Source organism: Blennius ocellaris (genome assembly GCF_963422515.1).
Source record: "Blennius ocellaris genome assembly, chromosome: 12".
NCBI classification, from domain to species: domain Eukaryota; kingdom Metazoa; phylum Chordata; class Actinopteri; order Blenniiformes; family Blenniidae; genus Blennius; species Blennius ocellaris.
Window position 1 is genome coordinate 7,859,741 of NC_137661.1, and position 18,698 is coordinate 7,878,438.

Here is an 18,698-nt window from a genome sequence, read left to right on the forward strand (position 1 = left end):
CGTCTCTCCACGATAGTCCTTGGTCTGCCTCGTTGTTTGAGACTAGTGGATAGTGTTGCCACTATGGTTGGTAGATCGTCACCTACTGGACTTGCACACGATTGTGCAGTTCACGTACCACGTGTAGTCTTGCACATATTGAATGTTTCTGCTACTCAGATACTCAACTTCTTTCTGCACTACCTGTGAATCTGGAAAAGAAAAAAAGGGTTTTCTCTTAATGATGTCGTACCAATAAGTAAATAAGTAAGCTTGCCTCTGACGTTAGCTCACTTAGTTTGACTGTGGATCCTCCGACATTGCAATTTGTAATTTCAAACCCTGAAACACCCTTGAGACTGCAGAATAGAATGGCCCTTTGTTTTAGGGGATATAGTCTACCACGGTAAGATGACTCTAATATCATCACCACCAGGAGATCAACAGAGGGAGAACATGCAAACATTCACACTATTGAACGACCGTGAGGTTATGAGCACTAACCACCACCAGCGTGTGTTACTGAGGACTTTTTTCACTCCACTGTGGCATCAATGGTATGTTACTGTACACCAAAGAATAATAATGGCATATGTCTCCAGGGGACTGGTCCTCAGTGGATTGTAGTCCGTGTACACATTAAACCTGTTTGATCGACTTCACACATGCCAGTGCAGAATAAGCTTGAATATATTCTGTTAACCGTCGTCGCTATTCATTTGAATCACCAATGAACAAAATGTCACGTCCAGAGTTCGAATTACGGGGGAGCTAAGGGGAGCTGGGCTCCCCTGAAAGGGACCTGAGCTCCCCTGAAAGCCTAATTTGAAAAATTTAGGGGGAGCTCTAAAAACACAGGCACTGGTCTGATCGGAAAAAAAGCCACGTTGTAATTCGAACCCTGGTCACGTCTAATTAAAATGTTTTCTGGAGTAAATTACATTCATCTTCTCAGTTACCACACAACAATGTGGGGCTGGGTGTGGTGGAAGCATGTCACCTTGATGTTTAGTTCATATGCCAATGGTTGATCTGTGTGTGGTCATGCAAAAAAAAAAAAAAAAAAAAAAATCAGCAGTATAATAAAAAACAAAAAAACTCAGGTAGAATATAATTGAAGAAGAAGAATGAAAAAGACACGTTTGTTGTGACCCTGCTAGCCATCGCATTCAAGCCAGATATATCATGAAATTGGAATAGAGAGCATGGCTTCACTTGTAAGAGGATGGAAACAACATTAACAACACAGCATTGATACAGTGAAAGTAAATGCAGTGATAATACAGTGATGAACATTTCAGTATGGCCACCAAAGAGAACTGGATAACAAGTTATTAGGTGGATATCTGCTAGAAAGTTACGATAAATCTTCTCTGGGTTCACTAAAGCAATCAGACTTTAGTGAACCCAGAGAAGATCATAGAGCGGCTCAAAGCAATCTAGTAATACACATGAAAAACATAAAGTAAAATAGGTATATTGCATTCACAGCACGTGTACTATATGTGAGTTTATGCGTGAGAGAGTGCACACACACCTTATGTTATATATCTCATACTGCGTATATTGTGGTAATCTTAGTGTTATAATGCTGTAATGCTGGTTTATCATTGAGGAACTACTCCAAAAACATTAACGAAATATTGATCTAAGGAGTGTGTGTGTGTGTGTGTGTGTGTGTGTGTGTGTGTGTGTGTGTGTGTGTGTGCGTGTGTGTGTGCGTGCGTGCGTGCGTGCGTGCGTGCGTGCCTGTAAGGAGGAGAACTTATTAGATAGGAAGAATGGGGAAGTGGTGTGATGTTGTTAGTGAGGAAAAATGAAAAAAAAAATCAAAGTGTCACATTAATATTTAATAATAATAAGAAGAAAAAGAAGTAGAACTTCCTACTCCACCTGTGTCTTGCTGTTTCGTATTCCTGACAATGTCATGTTCCACTGTTTCCGGTTGCCCACACTTCCACATTCCCCTGTATTATGTTTCCCTATTCTAGCTGTATAAAAGCTGGATTTGGGAAAATTAATTTTGAATAGAATGTTTTGGGACCAACAAGCCCCATGTGAAAGTGTTGGAAAGCTGTATAATGACCCCTTTAAGCTTCAGGACCTCTGTTTCTAACAAAGAGAAAAGGTTTGGTCAATAAATCTCACCAAATGACATAACATAAACCAATTAACCCAATAGAAAAGAAGGGACTCCGGTAGTAAGCAGACATATTGAAATGTTTTGAGGTCACTGTCGGGTGTTTTTCTGACAGCTTTAACAGGAAACTGAGTGCAGAAGAGAGAGAAACCACAGCCGTCAGCTGGTTCTCCTTTCCTGTAATGTCAGATGAGATGATTTCTAACAGACAGCGCTTGCTTTAACGACAACAACTCGCACTAACCTTTCGCTTTCATCAACTAGAACTTTAACTCAATGGGAGCCAGATAACCGTGTCATGAAGAAGTGCTGGCGTGCCACCTCGTGAGGATCTGAGTGTGACTGAACAGGTTTGCTAATTGTTTTACGTGAAAACTTTAGAAAGAGTTTAGCACTACTGACTTGATATAGACGGTGGAAAAAACCCCCAACTATACTATTTTCATGTTCTTGAAATGCACTATTTGGAATAAATTGTCACTCAAAAACGAAACTTTAGACCGTTAATGAAAGAATTCAATGCCATTTTCAACTTGTAACCTGACGGTGCTGACGAATGACACAAACGTCGTTGGTTATGCAAGAAGGTTCGAGTTCAACAAAGAGAGAGCAGGAAGGAGCTGAGATAACCTCTTTGCAATTATCAAACTATATCCTGACATTTAAACAAAAAAAAGGTGTGGGCATGTTTGGTATTTATATTTAAACATGTCGGTAGAGAAGGACAAACGTATCCAACGCCATCGTGAAGCGTTGTCACTTTTCTTTATGTAAAACAGGAAATCCGACTTAACTTCCTGCCAGCACACACAGAGTGAAAAAAGCCAACAAAGAAGCCTTGGTTTACATTTAAAGGCAACATTCTATTAGGGATTCCACTTGCTAATAAATGTTTACTGTTAGAACTAAAGCTATTTTGGTGCTTTCAGCCATGAACGGCTCAAATGTTTTACTTCCCAGACCCAGGTCACACCGTGGAGTGTTTAGTAACAACTGAGCAGTTTGTGGGTTGTAAAAAGAAATGTTTGATTTATGTTTTAAACAGCATGCACTCACAAAAAGGTGAAGGTGGATTTAAAACACCTTGTTGCTGCGGAGTATAAGTTATAAATACACATTACAAGGAGCGCCTCAATGTCTTGTTACAGTATGTTATGTTGTGCTTATGCTGTGAGACACTGTTCATCATATAGAGGATTCCTTTTGATAAATTTGAAAATAACATTGTGTGTTTTCAGAGATTGATGAGCTCCTAGTTAAAACCGATTCTTTCTATACTGTTGAAATGGGGCGGTGGTGGACTGGAGGTTAGAGAAGCAGACTGAGAATGTCAGGTTTTTCAGGTTCAAATCACAGGTTGACAGGTCACCACTGTGGGTCCCTCAGTAAGACCCTTGACCCCCAGCAGCTCTCCGGCCACCATACTGCTTCAGGCCACTGCTCCTAGAAATAAGATGGGTTCAATGCAGAGAAATAAGCTCCCAATGAGGGATCAATAAAATATATACACACACACAAAAAAAAATCTGCTTCTGCATTTCTGCATATCTCCATAGACCAATTCACTGACGACATGGCAGTGTTTGATGTTTGTAAAGCTCTCCAAAACCTTTTTTTTCAGTGGGAAGTTTTCTATTTGACCGGAACGTGGGAAGTTGAATGTGAAAAAAAAACTAAACGTATTTGAACTTGCACATGGCCTCGCTTAATGAGGCTAAAATATAGCAAGATCAGGACACATTTTTGGGTAGTTTATTATATATTTTACACTTTAATACACATTGCAGTGGTGTGCACAACTTTTGTCAAGAAGAAATTCTTTTCTCAAGGGAGTTTATATGACTCACAGTCTTATGATTTAAACCAGAGCTGATTTGTCTCTGAATGACGTCATATTTCACAACTCCACGATCGCCATATGACCATCTCATACGTATTGCAAGACAGATACATGGGAGGGATCAATGAAGGGATGTGGCAGAATTCCACAAGCTCAGAAAAGAACAAGTTTTCCCCTTAAGAGGAGATTATAAAAAAAAGTATTCATCCTGTAACCCTGAATCAAATACGTAGAAATAATAAATATGTAGACTTGAAATCCCACCTAAATTCAAACAAGAACACGAGGAAATTACAGTGAGAATATGACCGTCATAAAAACCCAGAATCACTTCTCGATATAACTTTATATCTGCAATCTGAATAGTTTCTTTTGTTTGTTTAGATTTTACATGTTTTACATGATTTTGTTTTACATAAAGAGTGGAACTCCAATAAGCAGTCCACCTGTTGTATTAATGGGCTCAGTATCACATCAACAACAAACCTACATTTTACATTCTGAAGTTGATTTGATTAAAATAAAATAAAAATAAAAAAATTTTAAATATGCAAACAGAATTCAGAAAAAGGAAACAAATAATCCAAATGATCAACAAATATAACGGGAGGTTAAAAAAAAAGATCCTTGTCAACTAATAGGGGTGCAAAGTTAGTGTGTTAGGCAGGAGGAAAGACATAGATATAGATGTGCCAGAACAAATAGTTATTAGAAAAAGGAGGCACCAAAATCACTTGTCATCACTGAATTAAAAAAAAAACAACGAACCTATATTATATTTGTGGCAGAATTTGTTTATTTTCCTATTATTATAACACCTTATCTACCTGTTATATTATGAAATGCTCCAAATCATTTGAATTGAGGGTGATGGAGCATGAACGTAACCCTACTGTTGATTTTTATGTATATTCTTTTAGACGTATTCATGGATTTGAGTGAGGAAGATTCCACCCCTCTGGTCGTCAGAGAACGGGCAGGCAGCCAGAGGTCCAGTTCAAGCTCAGGCCCCCATCTCAGAGTTCACCTCTACTTCTTCCCCGGAACTAAAGACGCAACAACAATACAGATTTCATCCGGAGAAATATCTGCTGAAAATGTCTGCATCCAAGCGGGGGAGAAATGTGGTAAGAACTCGTCGACTGAACCGTCTATTTAAAAATATTCGGTGTCAGCCTTCGGTGAGGGAAGCTTCTTTTTCTTTTTGGAACCATGTTTGTTCCGGTGTCACAAAGCAACCTTCTCCTCTGAGTGGCTCATACTATAATAATAATAATAATAATAATAATAATAATAATAATAATAATAATAATAATAATAATAATAATAATAATAATAATAATAATAATAATAATAGTTATTATTATTACTATGTTGTCCTCAATAATAATAATAGTTATTATTATTATTATTATTATTACTATTATTATTATTATTATTATTATTATTATTATTATTATAAAGTGACGTTGCACTATTTTTGATTAGACATAGCCTAAATACATAAATACTTGTTTGGCCCTAATAACTATGTTTACTACACATGATACGTTTCACTGCATATTAATCCGACCTATTTTTAAAAAAGAGACAGCAATCGTGCACCTGGTTTCATTTCCCACCACAACCCAACCGACACCACTCCCTCACTTCTATGTACAGTGCAGGAAGTCGTATTTATTTCCCTATTTAATGGCACCACCTATAAGGCAGAGGTTTTTATAAGAAAAGCAACAGAGCTGTGTGTGAAAAATGTGACAAATCTTATATGTCAATGCCAACCAGCTTTCTTGGTTTCTATTCGGTGGACTGAATGATTCAACTTTGAAGAAATAAAACTGGGACAATTGAACATCTCATTCAATCAGTCTCTCAGTGGAGTCTGGAAGAAACATCTGCAGCCCAGACTCTGGAGACAGGATTCAAGATATTTAAGCTTGAGTTTATGTCATTCATTGTAAGAAGTAAAAGAAAATCACACCATTCCAAACAAGCCTACATAGCCATTCTCAATTGCGGCAGTTATATTTCTCAAAAAAACTAAAAAAAACAAAACAACAAACTATAACAATCACCCAAACAACAGAATAAAAAGACAAATAAGCACTTTGACTGTCCTATTTAACATTTCATAGTAAACTTGTTTTAATCACTTTTTATTTTTAATCTACTGTGTGTATCGGGAACTTTTGTGTCCTTGTCTAAATCCTTCCATGACTGGACTCCTTCTACTGAAATGCTGGGATTCTTTACTTTGGTCCTCCATGTTCTTTTTGTCTTACTGTCATGACTGCATCCAGTAATGACAGGCCTTGTTATTCCAGTGAAAAAGATGCCACCCGACAACTCCACACTGGCACCACCAAAACGTTACTTACTATCTATACTATATTTTATCTATATAGCGCCAAATATGAGAGAGTTAGATAGTTAGTTAGTTAGTTAGTTAGTTACCAGACCTCAGGGAATCTGGAACCAGTCACACAATGAGCACACAGGCTAAGATGCACTGTGGACCTGACATTCTGGATAACAATGATTATTATCTTGCTCTAACCAGTGCGCCAACTGCGTGATCACATCACGATCATAGAATAATCAAAATACTACATTTCCATTCATATGTACCTTTGTACCAAAACATATTCCCCAGCAGTAAAAATTTTAATTTCAAATGAATAAAATGGAAATAAATAAGGTCAATAACACTGGAGTTACTACGTGACTGAAAAGTATGTTACTGAAAAGGTATTAGATGTATTGTTACCACAAAGGAATTGCCTTCCAAACACACGTTTTCATGCACTTTGTAAGTAGATTATGAAGTGGGAGGGGCTTGGTGACAATCTGGTGGTGGTCGAGGACGAAACCAAGTGCAGAATTGTTGATTCTTTTTAAAATTAGATAAGTTCAATATGTTGGGAAGTGTAACCTTTTAGTTATACAAGCTTATTTGTACAATGGACTTCCTGAAACATTCCAGCTGTTTTACTGTGTATACTTTACCAAAAGTCAACTGTTGTTTATTTTTGTCTTCTGCTTCATCAGCTCAGCCATTAGCGGTCCTCAGACATCTCGTCTCCATGAGAGGCCACTGGGCAGAACTAAATCATGACTATTTGACTGCTCAACTCCATCAGCATTCATTGATTTTGTTCATTTTTGCAGGGATCCTACCAGTATACCTCAGTCTTTTTGGCTTGGCATCTGCTGATCTCTCCTTTTGGTATCCTCCATCTCACGTGTTTGACTCAGATGAAAACTTGCATGTTCAGTTTCGAGTCAGGTTGGTCAAAAAATCATCAGACATGCATTTTTTTGACATCAGGAAAATGTTGTATGCAGCTGTTATACAGCAGATATTATGTAAGGACATTGCTTCCATGGTTTAAAAGTCGTGTGTGTGTGTGTGTGTGTGTGTGTGTGTGTGTGTGTGTGTGTGTGTGTGTGTGTGTGTGTGTGTGTGTGTGTGTGTGTGTGTGTGTGTGAAGGTTTTTCTTTGGAAACTGGTTTGGACGAGGACCAAGGGCATCATATCGCTACGGTTTGACCAGAGATAGAATCAGTCCAGTGCTCGACTACAGTGTCATTGATTATCTATTTGCTCAGGTAAAATACATTGTTAATCATTAAGAACATTTAAATTTTTTTAAATAAACCAACATCCACTCAGAGGAATAAAGACACTGTTAATCATTCAGGAAGTGTATTTACATAAGAAATCTTTGGAAGAATGCAAAAGAAAAATACAAATGATTTTGAATTTGTGAACCTTCTTCAAGGTTCTTCAATACAGTTCATCAATTAAGTTAGATCTAAGACTGAAATATAATTAATCCAAGATAATCCCATAAAAGAACCTTAATAAGTACTCGAGAGTTAAACAGAACATTTTTCAGAACGAACTTGAAAATTGTCATATATTTTCAGCGTTTTCAGTGTTTTGTGGTACTCAGAATCATTTTCCATGCATTATCCATACAATAAAGACAATTCCTTTATTTCTATACTTAGCTGCGAAGTGACTTTATTGCAAGCGAGGCGGGAGTGGCTCCACCACTGAGCACCCAAGAAGAATGCCTCGGCCTTGCGGTGCTGGACTTGTGGAGAATGGCCAAAGAGCAGCGTCGGAGTATAAAGGAGCTCTGCAAGACTGTCAGGTATTCATAGTGCAAAGTTTATCTCAATTACTACACCGATTGACAGAATGTATTCACCATTTGTATTTGCCTTCCATACCAATCTCAACCAATTTTTTTTTCCCCATTGTCACAGACTATCAGGTTAACCATCTTAATCTAAAATCCTCACGGTCAGTATGTTTCTTCTTCTACTTCTTCAGCTACAAGTCATGCCTTCCCAAGTCACATCGCCACGACATCCAGAGACGAAACCGGCTGGATCGGTATCGGATCCGAAACACTCTCAAGTGTTTCCTAAAGAAACTCAGCAACTGCCCGGTTGATGAATGCAGCTTGAAACTAAAGTACCTGATTGAACTGGCGGGCATCGTACCAGCAGTCGGGAGTGAAACCTTCCGCGTTAATCGTTCCTCCTCACAACCAAATCCGCCTTTCTCTCTTGTGCGAGTCACTGGGGAAACGGGAATTCAGATGAGTGGGAGTGAAGAGTCCGACGGTGACCTGGTAAGAACATGTTTAATTTAAAGTTATACTATGAGGGCACTACCCTCGTACGCTAACTGTTATTATACTTCTTGCTACTTTTCAGACAATGTATAACAGTTCAGACACTTTGAGCCTTACAGGGGAATCCCAAAGGTCAAGGTAACCTAAAAACCACAAATACCATTCCTTTCTAGGACTGGCAGACCTTCTGTGATTTCCAAGAAGTCATAGACATCAGTATGAAGAGGGTGTGTCATGAGCAAGTTCCCCAGGACAGCAGAATGGTTTCAATAACACGCAAAGACGACAGATGCTTGGTAAAAACCTCACAAAGGTTTTTCCCTCGTCACTGAAACTACAATTACACATGTATTTTCTCAAATTGTTTGATTGAATTCGGAAATCTGTGCTTTCCCCGCCATAATTCACATGACAGGAAGCCATGTTCCAGACTCTCAAGGAGGCACTGTCATTTGTGTCCCTTGTTGACGGATACTTCAGACTGACCACCGACTCCAGTCACTTCTTCTGTCAAGACATTGCCCCACCAAGTATTCTGGAAGGAATCAAGAACCACTGTCATGGCCCGATCACGTGAGTCACTTTGACAAATACCTATCCTGGCGCAACCATATTTCACATCCGCCACTCAAATATAGTCATTTCTTATTTTACCTATTCAGATCAGAGTTTGCGGTCAGCAAGTTGAAAAAGTCTGGACCCAAAGGCGGTGCGTTTGTACTCCGACGAAGTCCCAAAATCTATGACAACTTCTTTCTCACGGTTTGCGTTCAGGTAAAGACACAAAGACGCTTGACTAAACTGGAATACATTCTGCAAGAATGTTCTAGATACAGCTACGTGTTTTATGCATGGCTAGAAATGCTGATGCTTTTCAGTTTTCTGTGTTGCACAGATGCAATAAAGAAAATAAAAAAGTAATAATAGCGGTAGCCAGGAAAGCCTGGAAAGTAAACACCATTATATGTAAGTGTACCACTATCCAGAGGAGGCTCTTATGTTGTTTTATTTTAGGGTTCAGTATTTTGCCCAGACACAGTTGGACATATGGACAGGGAGAGACAGAGCATCAAACTTTATGATTGACAGATGACCTTTTCCGCTAAGTGAACCAAGGTCATCTCACTAAAACCCACATTCTATATAATCTCATAGAAATAAACATATGCTTATATCTACAGACCCCGCTTGGACTCGATTATAAAGACTGCCTCATCATTAAAAATGATCAATACACACTTCCTGGAGTCCACAAATCATTCCCCAGCTTGAGGACCCTCACCAGCTACTATCAGAACCACAAGCTGCTGCTGGCTGAAGTGCCTGTCACGTTGGGATGCTGCTGCCCGCCTCGACCCAAAGGTACGTCCCCCAAGTGTTTGACCCATGACGTGACAATGCCATCAACTTGTTTGGGATCTCTCGTAGAGCTAGAGGAGAAGGGTAATCATTTGGGGACAGGTAGGATTTATGGGGGTCATCAATAGGCAGGAGGAACATATGAAGGCAGGAGATACGGAATAAAAAGGCAGCTGTCGCATTACAGTGATGGTCAAGGAAGGGAGCAACTGCAACACTCACCAGGAGATGAAAATACTTTCTTTTTTTAATGAGAGAAAAAAAAGACATTTGCACACATGTTTTAAAGGTTTAAATTCAACCAAACAACAACTTTGTTTTAATGTTAAGTGAATTATTGTGATCTATTCCTTGACAGTAAACAGAGACAATATTTATTTATTTATTTAATAAGAAATGTATCTGATTTCTTGGAAAGCTGCAGTAAACGATGCTGTGAGCCTTGATTTAAATAAGCCGGGCATTTTAGCAGCTCCTAATAGTTCAGATGGTGGGAAACTAAAAGCGACATGCTTGTGTGAGTCCCGGCTCTGAAATTAAACACAACACCCACCAAATACTGAAAAATCACTCCTGATTTACACAACTTGATTTTGACCATGATGCTATTGACTATGGTTTTTTTTTTTTTTAACACTCAGCGTTGCGACTCTGTATTCAATTGCTGAAATAGGTAAATTGCCAAAGTACAAAACAAAGACCAAACCCAGGCTTTGAGCTTATTGTGGCTGTTCATTCATATAGTCATATATGCTGATGTGATAAATGTCCACTGTTCACAGCCATTGTAAACTGATACTATTATTTCTTCTGTTCCCAAAGAGCTGACCAATCTGATCATCGTTCGCAACGGCAGCTCTGTAGAACCTCACGGGTCTCCAGCACCAGAGAGAAATCAGTTCAGTCACATCCAGTTCCACATGATCAAATACGAAGACTTGAAATGGGTCAGTGTCGACGCGGCAGCTCCTGTACCTGTCCTGCCCTCTGAGAATGGTTCTTTGTCTAATAGTCTGACACTTGGCAAAATATTTCAGAAATGAAAGCGAATGAACCTGTCATAGTTTGTGTGTATATATATATATATATATATACACACATCAGTGTATGTGTATAAATGCTCCCCGGTAGGATGAAAGCCTTGGACAAGGCTCCTTCACTCGGATTTATAAAGGCCACAAAAGTGACATCCGTGATGGGGAGAAACACACGACCGAGGTGCTGCTCAAAGAGCTCGACGCTGGTCACAAGAACTGCTGGGAGGTGGGTCACCACAACACAAAACTTTTTTGAAGTTTGTTTTTGCTGGATACTGAAAGACTTGACAAGTGTTTGTCGTGTAAACATGGTTTTTTTTTTGTTTGTTTTTTTATCCCACGTCGTTTGTCGCAGTCATTCTTTGAGTCTGCCAGCTTGATGAGTCAGATTTCCCACAAACACCTCCTCCTTGTCTACGGCGTCAGTGTTCATGGAGTACAAAGTGAGTTGAGAAAGACTTTACTGTATGCTGTTTAAGTTTAAGATACTGCCTAATATGTGGTTTTAACCTTTTCTAAAATGTGACACGCCATTATTTAAGGCTGGTGAAGCAGTGGGATTATTATTGTCATATTCAAATGGCATAATAACATTTCTATTCATAGCTACTTTTCTTGTATGGTTAAAACTGTTTTAGCAGATGTGATGTCTTTCTGCACTGAAGTGGTTGCGAGAAATGATCTCAAGCATTTATCTTGATTTCTAAATTTACTAAACTACTGTTTACTGGAGGAGAAGCAAACCAATATCTAGCTGTACTTAATATTAGCCTGTCCTCAGTATGTAGGATGTATTAGCAGACTTAAATAAACAATAATTTTCTTTCTTAAAAGCCAGCTGTTCACATTGGTAGTTTGTCTCAGATGTTTTATTGCTGCTTCGCCTTTAATTCATTCACTAATTTCTTTCAATAACTGCTGAGATTCAGTTTCTAGAGCATCTTTTCTTCAACTCGATTATAAGTTAAACTGAGTGCAAAGTGAGAATTTGTTGTTAAACCAGTCAACGGGGTATTTGCCGAGAACACCACAGTGTCAAACAAAGGCAAAAGTCCTCATCTGACCCCAGTTTTCTCCTCAGTGGGGGTGTTTTAGACTCTGTTTTGGTTTTTAGTACAGCTGAAGAAACAAACCTCTCTGTGCTCTGCAGACATCATGGTACAGGAGTTTGTCAAGTATGGGGCCCTCGACCTCTACTTGAAGCGAGGGAGATCTGTGTCAGTGAGCTGGAAACTTGATGTCGCCAAACAACTTGCATCTGCCCTCAACTTTCTGGTAAAGGAAGATTTACTCGTGTAGAAAAAAAACCCGTCTGCAGCAGCATTGGCTTTGTAGTTTCTTGCGTGGTGAGGTATAACCAATGGATGTTGTCAGAATTCCCTTTTTCTTTTTTTTATAATGTCTTTCTTTGAGAAGTCATCATTATTACAAAACAAATCTGCATGGTTTAGGCCTGAAGGTTTTCTCTACTACATTGTTAAATGTCTTACAGGAAGAGAAGCACATTGTTCATGGCAATATATGTGCCAAAAACCTGCTTCTGGCCAGAGAAGGCGATCAGTCGCAGGGCATCACTCCTTTTGTCAAGCTGAGCGACCCAGGCATCAGTGTGGCCATGCTCGGCACTGATGGTAAAGCTGAAAAAACAATTTTTTCTAACGGTTATATAAAGGCCCCCAGTGTATATTTTTTGAAAACCATACACTGTATATACAAGTTGTTTTTTTCTTCCTGGAGTTATCCTGGACAGGATTCCCTGGGTGGCTCCTGAGGTACTGGATGCTCCTGACGGCCTGACCCTTGAATGTGACAAGTGGAGCTTTGGCGCCACCGTGTGGGAAATCTTCAACAATGGAAACTCACCGCTGCAAGGCTGGGACCTACACCAGGTACCAAACCTCGGTTCTCTGATAAGCGAATCTCAATGGTGACTGGAGTTTGAGGTTTCAAAAGTATCTAGATGTCTGTAGGCAAAGTTACCAAGCTTTACCACCGTGGCACAGAGGCTGCAGTTTAGAGACTTTATGACCTGCGGCGTTAGTGTTTCTCACTCATTGGATGAATTCCTGTAGTTCATGTAAGTTCTATTCATCAGTAGTTTTTAAAGTATGGGAGGAGAATATATTTCTTTGTTTTAATCAGGCTACAATAAATTTATTTATTAAATATTTATCATAATAAAACAATTTATACTGTCAGTTTAATATAACTTTGTTATTGAATGACGTTTTTTCGAGGCTTCTGGAGAAATTGGTTAGGTCTCATTCTTTAGCATCAGATGGATTCCATCATGGAAATTGGGCTGCAGTAACACATAACACATTTATAATAGATGCCAGTGATTTAGAGGTTGGAGATGTAATTTGACTGATGTTTACGACTTAATGATTCAGTATAAAGACAACTGAAACTCAACCAGTGTTCATATTTAATAAATCTTAATGTTCTCCTGGTTTATTCTTCTGCTCACAACATGAAGGGGGCAACTACTATCCACTGGGACAGTATAGTTAATAATTGATGCTGCTGCTAATGCTTTTATCTTTTGCAGAAACGGCAGTTTTATGAGAGTTTCCAGAAGTTGCCTCCCTCTCAGTGGGCTGAGCTGGCAGATCTGATCAGTCAGTGTATGGACTACCAGGCGGCTCTCAGACCTTCCTGTCGCAGTATAATCCGTCAACTCAACAGTCTTATCACTTCAGGTAATGATGCTTGGTGCACTGAGCTGCAAATCACCCCACACTATAGGATTGTGAAATAGTTCAGTTCAGGATTATACTTTGTTATATTTCATTAGTCATCTTTTTTTTTTGTGTGTTTCAGTATATGTATCATATATCCATATATAAATGCAGGCCTCTAATAGATATTGATGCTCACATTCTAGTTTATTGAATGAATTTGCTTGCAGAGTGAGAGGTATACAGTACAGGCCCACGGGTTTCAAATCAATGCAAAACCCACAAGACAAATACAAAACGAGAGATGTAAAAGTGCACAAAAATAATGTTTTCATTAGTGTTTTTTTCAAGTCTCTTTTCAAAATACAAACAATCCCTCAGCAGGAGAATGGTTTTCCGACCTCCGATAATTTGAATGTATGGATGTAGAATTCTTCTGCTTCCCCACGAAAGGAAGTACGTTTATCAATGAAGTTTCTTTCACTAAAGATTATGAGATCCTTCACTCGACTGAGCCTGTCACACAGAACCCGGCGTGGAAAGCTCTCAGCCCAGTTCCTCACAACCAGGCTTTGTTTGAGGAAAGACATCTTCGTTACATCTCCCCACTGGGAAAAGTAAGTGTGAAACAATAATCACTTGAAAAGTTTCTGTTGCAAAATTCCAAAATAGTCCAAAATATCACAGAGGGTCAGCTGGAGTCTCCAGATAAGACTCATCTGATGAAAGACAAAGTTGCATTATCCGAGTAGGCACACACACACACACACACACACGGAGGTGTATTTTTTTGATTTTTGGGGCGTCACCATGTGACTTTAAACAGGGAAACTTTGGCAATGTGGAGCTGTGTCGGTACGACCCGCTGGGTGACAACACTGGTGAGCTGGTGGCTGTGAAGAGGCTGCAGCCCAACAAGCAGTCGACCCTGGACGATTTCCAGAAGGAGGTGAACATGCTCAGTGTCTTACACTGTGACTACATCGTCAAATACAGAGGCGTGTGTTACAGCATGGGTAAGACGAAAAAGATGCTCTCTGCGCTATACATTAGTTTGAAATGAAAACACGTGCTGGACTGTTGATACCGTCAGAAGTCAATTAATGTATCACGCTGATTGAGACAACGTCAGTTCATTTATCTAAATGGTCATTATAACCTTAAAGGATTAAACGGCAGTAAAGGGACTCCCCCACTTGTTAAAGAAGTGACTTGTAACCTTAACTAGTCCTCCTTGGTAATGTACATTAATAGAATATATTAGACAACCAATTCTCTCACAAACTGGCCTGATTTTTATGATGACGTAAGAACAAGTTACTTGCAGAACAAGCAGAAATGCAACCTCTCATGCCACCTTCCACGTTTACCCACAGCAGCTTGTGACCTGTCATTAAAATTCAGTCACTATATTGTGAAGTGTTTTGAGTCTCGTTGAGAAATCTTCTCACAATGTACGTAACAACCCTGAAATTACACTGTAAAGTGTGTTCATGAACCCTTTTATCACTTGATTTGAAGCTATTCCTCAAAATGCTAGTTTTTTTGTTCCTTATTGCCACAGAAGTTTTTTTTTCTCTCTCTTTGGTTGCTATTATTTTATATGTAACTCTTGAAATTGTAATATTTGCTGCTCACAGGTCGCCTCAGTATGAGTTTAGTGATGGAGTATCTGCCCCACGGCAGCCTCATTGGCTACATGGATAATAACCGACACAACACCAGTGTCAGGCTGATGCTGCTCTTTGCCTCGCAGATCTGTAAGGTAAGAAACTTTATGGGCATAATTAGTGACTCAAACTTCCTGTTATGTTCAGAGCATCTCGGCTTTTCTTGATGATTTTGACAATAGCTGCTTTCTTTAGCATTAATTAACGGTTTTTATGTCATTTAGTATGGAATGAGTCTTCTGCTTCGTTGACAACTTTCCACTGCTTGTTGTCTGTTGTCTTCTGCAGGTGTTTTTTCTTCTTTTTTCTTTAACACACATATAAGTGTTAAAGAACGAAATAAATAATATACATATATTAATGCACAAAGTATTGCGGTGGAGTCTAGGTATGCAACTCCTTTCATAATTAAATACGTATTTATTTTTTTAGCAATGAAAGCATCTCACATTAAACTGATTAGATGTAGACACATAATGACATTAATAGTCAACAGCTATCTACTAAATTGTTGTTCATATACAATTGCAAATCTTTATTATTTTTAATTCCTCATTTCAAATTGATTAAAAAGCTAAGCAACAGCTACACATCGGTTTAAATGATGTCATAGCTTCTTTTTGCCAAAACGTTCAAGAAAAGGGCACAAAAACAGATTAATACATTAATAAAACCAAGTTTTCAATCCATCTGCTAACCAACGGTGTTACAATATCTTTTTTTTCTTTAAAGATTCCAATTTGTCCTTCAAAATAAATCAAATCATCTCAAGATGTAGGTTCTTAGCGCACATGAGACCACATGAGAGGAGACGGGATTGAGAAGCACGGAATTGCTCCGAATGTCCAAAAATAATGAGAACAGAGCCTGGATCCAGCTGAATATTGAAAAGTTTTGGAACATAATCAAAATACAGATGTTGGAAAACCTTGTACCTTTGCACATAATACAAAACTGTGAGACGAGTCTCACCTCTGCACCTTTGGATTTATTACAAATTGAAGAAACGTACCTTGACTTGGAGAACAGTCCGTGCAGGAAATTGAATTGAAAGAGGCAGTGTTGTGCTTTACTGTAATAGAGCATAAGATGACGTACTTCGGCCCTTTCAACCATATAATATATGCGTAAAGATCAACACCTACAATTGTAAATCTTATCAAAATACCATTGATGTACCCTGGGACTTGAGTTTATTCCAGCATTATTTAGTGCTTTGCAATAGAAATGAGACGTGAGAGAGTTCCCACACCTTGTGTGAGATACAGTATCTCACACTGCGCATATTGTGGTCATCTTAGTGTTACAGGAATGCCGGTTTAACATTGAGGAGCTACTAAAAAAATTGATCTAAGGAGTGTATAGACAGTACATCTAGCTTTAGATATCTATGTCTACACTTGACAAAGTAGGTTTGCGATACGGTACGTCCACAAGGCTCAGAAAATTAAAAAATGACAGTTATTCCTTTCTTCCTGTGTTTCGTCTTCACAGGGCATGGAGTATCTTCAAACCCTGCGTTATGTGCACCGCGACCTCGCAGCCAGAAACATTCTGGTGGCCAGCGAATCGCTGGTGAAAATTGCAGATTTTGGGCTGACCAAAGTTATTCCTTTCGACAAGGAATATTACCGAGTCACACATCCTGGAGAGAGCCCCATCTTCTGGTGGGTCTCTTTAGATTGACAGACACTAAAGTCCGCAGACAGTTTCATTGTATATTGTTATAAACACTGTGGTGAAAATCAAATCGAAGCAAAACGGAGATGTCGGTTCTCGTACACAAAACACATGTCATTCACTTCACGACAGATTGTTTTGGTTTAATATCCCGACACGTGCTATTTGACGCAGGTACGCGCCAGAGTCCATCAACGAGTCCATTTTCTCCCACAAATCCGACGTCTGGAGTTTTGGCGTCGTTCTTCACGAGCTCTTCTCCCATTGTGACACAAACTGCAACCCAAAGCGAGTAAGAACGTTTACCGTCGTTGCAATTTAAAAACAAAAACAAAAACATGTGCTTCAGTTTATCTTTGATTAAAAATTGCCTCGTCCTTTTAAAGCTGTTCATGCAGGAGATCGGCCACAGTGTGCAAGGAACGTCAATCTCAATGCATTTGGCAAATATTCTGAAGAACAACTGGAGGTTGCCGGTTCCCCCAACCTGTCCCCCCAAGGTGTGCTCGTGCTTTTCTACGTCTCATTTCAAAGATTCTTTCTTTCATGTTGCCTCACTGCTTTCATAATGTCATGATCACACATGACTTTTCCTAAAAACCTTTTTTTTGGGGTTTTTAGGTGTACAGCTTGATGAAGCAATGCTGGATGTACCAATTCGACGACCGGCCGTGTTTCTCCACTCTGGGAAACCAAATAGAAACCATCATGCAGGACGAAAGAGAAAACTCCAAAGGCTGAGGAGGAGCGTCACGCTGAAGAGCAGCGACGGTGGACGATTAGACTTTGTTCACTGTCCCGGGTAAAGTTCAGTTGATGTTAGAGGAACTGACATCATGAGAGGAAGAAATAGATTTGCGCTGACATATTAATGGCAAATAATTGAACATTTACCAACACAGAATGTAACAAAATCATGTAAAATATCATTGCTTTTAAAAAAAAAAATGTAAAATCTCAAAGAAAAAGTGTTTGTTTGTTTGTTTATTTTTAACTCTGACAGGCGGACTTGTATTTGGCTATTAAGGAAACTAAAATATATAATATTAGCAGATGAAGAAAATATATACCTACAGAATATCAGCTTATATGCATGTATATATCCATAACATCATCCATTAAAAACTAAAACTACTGTCAGAAAGTTTTAGCATTTTGAAATATAACCATGCATTATATCATGTAAATATATGACAATAGTAAACAAAATAGACACAACTGAACAGAAAAGAACTGTTAAACCTGCTGATGTCAACATTTGTCTGTACAAGATACATTATGGTGACCGCAAAGAAAGTTTTTTTTCTGAAATGTGCTGGACACAGTGAAAAGAATCAAATAAAAAAAATAAAAAAACGTCACAATGACATGTTTAAAAATGATTACATTTTTTGCTGGAATCCGCTTTTTTTGACATTTGCTTTATTCTTCTGCTCTTGTTTTTACTTGTATTTTACCATTTTAAAACCGCTATATTTAATGCTGGTGAAACAATGACTATCACTTTGTGGCATCATGAAATCCATTGGTGTAGAATGCCTGGGCTGCTTGTACAAATCAATCTCTCTTGTTGGCATTTCTCATTTCAACGCCACGCGTAGGACTGACATGACATTGGGTGATGAGCAACAGAGCGAAGGGTCAGATTACTACAAAACATGTT

At 38.8% G+C, this 18,698-nt stretch overlaps 1 protein-coding gene across 1 annotated transcript; it reads left to right on the forward strand.

Moving 5' to 3' along the window:
• The first annotated feature begins 2,416 nt into the window (after positions 1-2,416).
• Positions 2,417-18,386, forward strand: jak3 (Janus kinase 3 (a protein tyrosine kinase, leukocyte)). The gene is made up of 24 exons (XM_080506887.1): positions 2,417-2,469; positions 4,880-5,086; positions 7,128-7,245; positions 7,451-7,568; positions 7,974-8,119; positions 8,302-8,605; positions 8,782-8,904; positions 9,024-9,181; positions 9,271-9,382; positions 9,790-9,970; positions 10,790-10,914; positions 11,099-11,230; positions 11,360-11,447; positions 12,155-12,279; positions 12,497-12,635; positions 12,742-12,893; positions 13,556-13,706; positions 14,175-14,302; positions 14,512-14,701; positions 15,326-15,450; positions 16,850-17,022; positions 17,210-17,327; positions 17,422-17,535; positions 17,657-18,386. The coding sequence occupies exons 2-24, from the start codon at positions 4,888-4,890 to the stop codon at positions 17,774-17,776; spliced, it is 3,339 nt and encodes a 1,112-aa protein (XP_080363013.1). The 5' UTR covers positions 2,417-2,469; positions 4,880-4,887; the 3' UTR covers positions 17,777-18,386.
• The last annotated feature ends 312 nt before the right edge of the window (positions 18,387-18,698 follow it).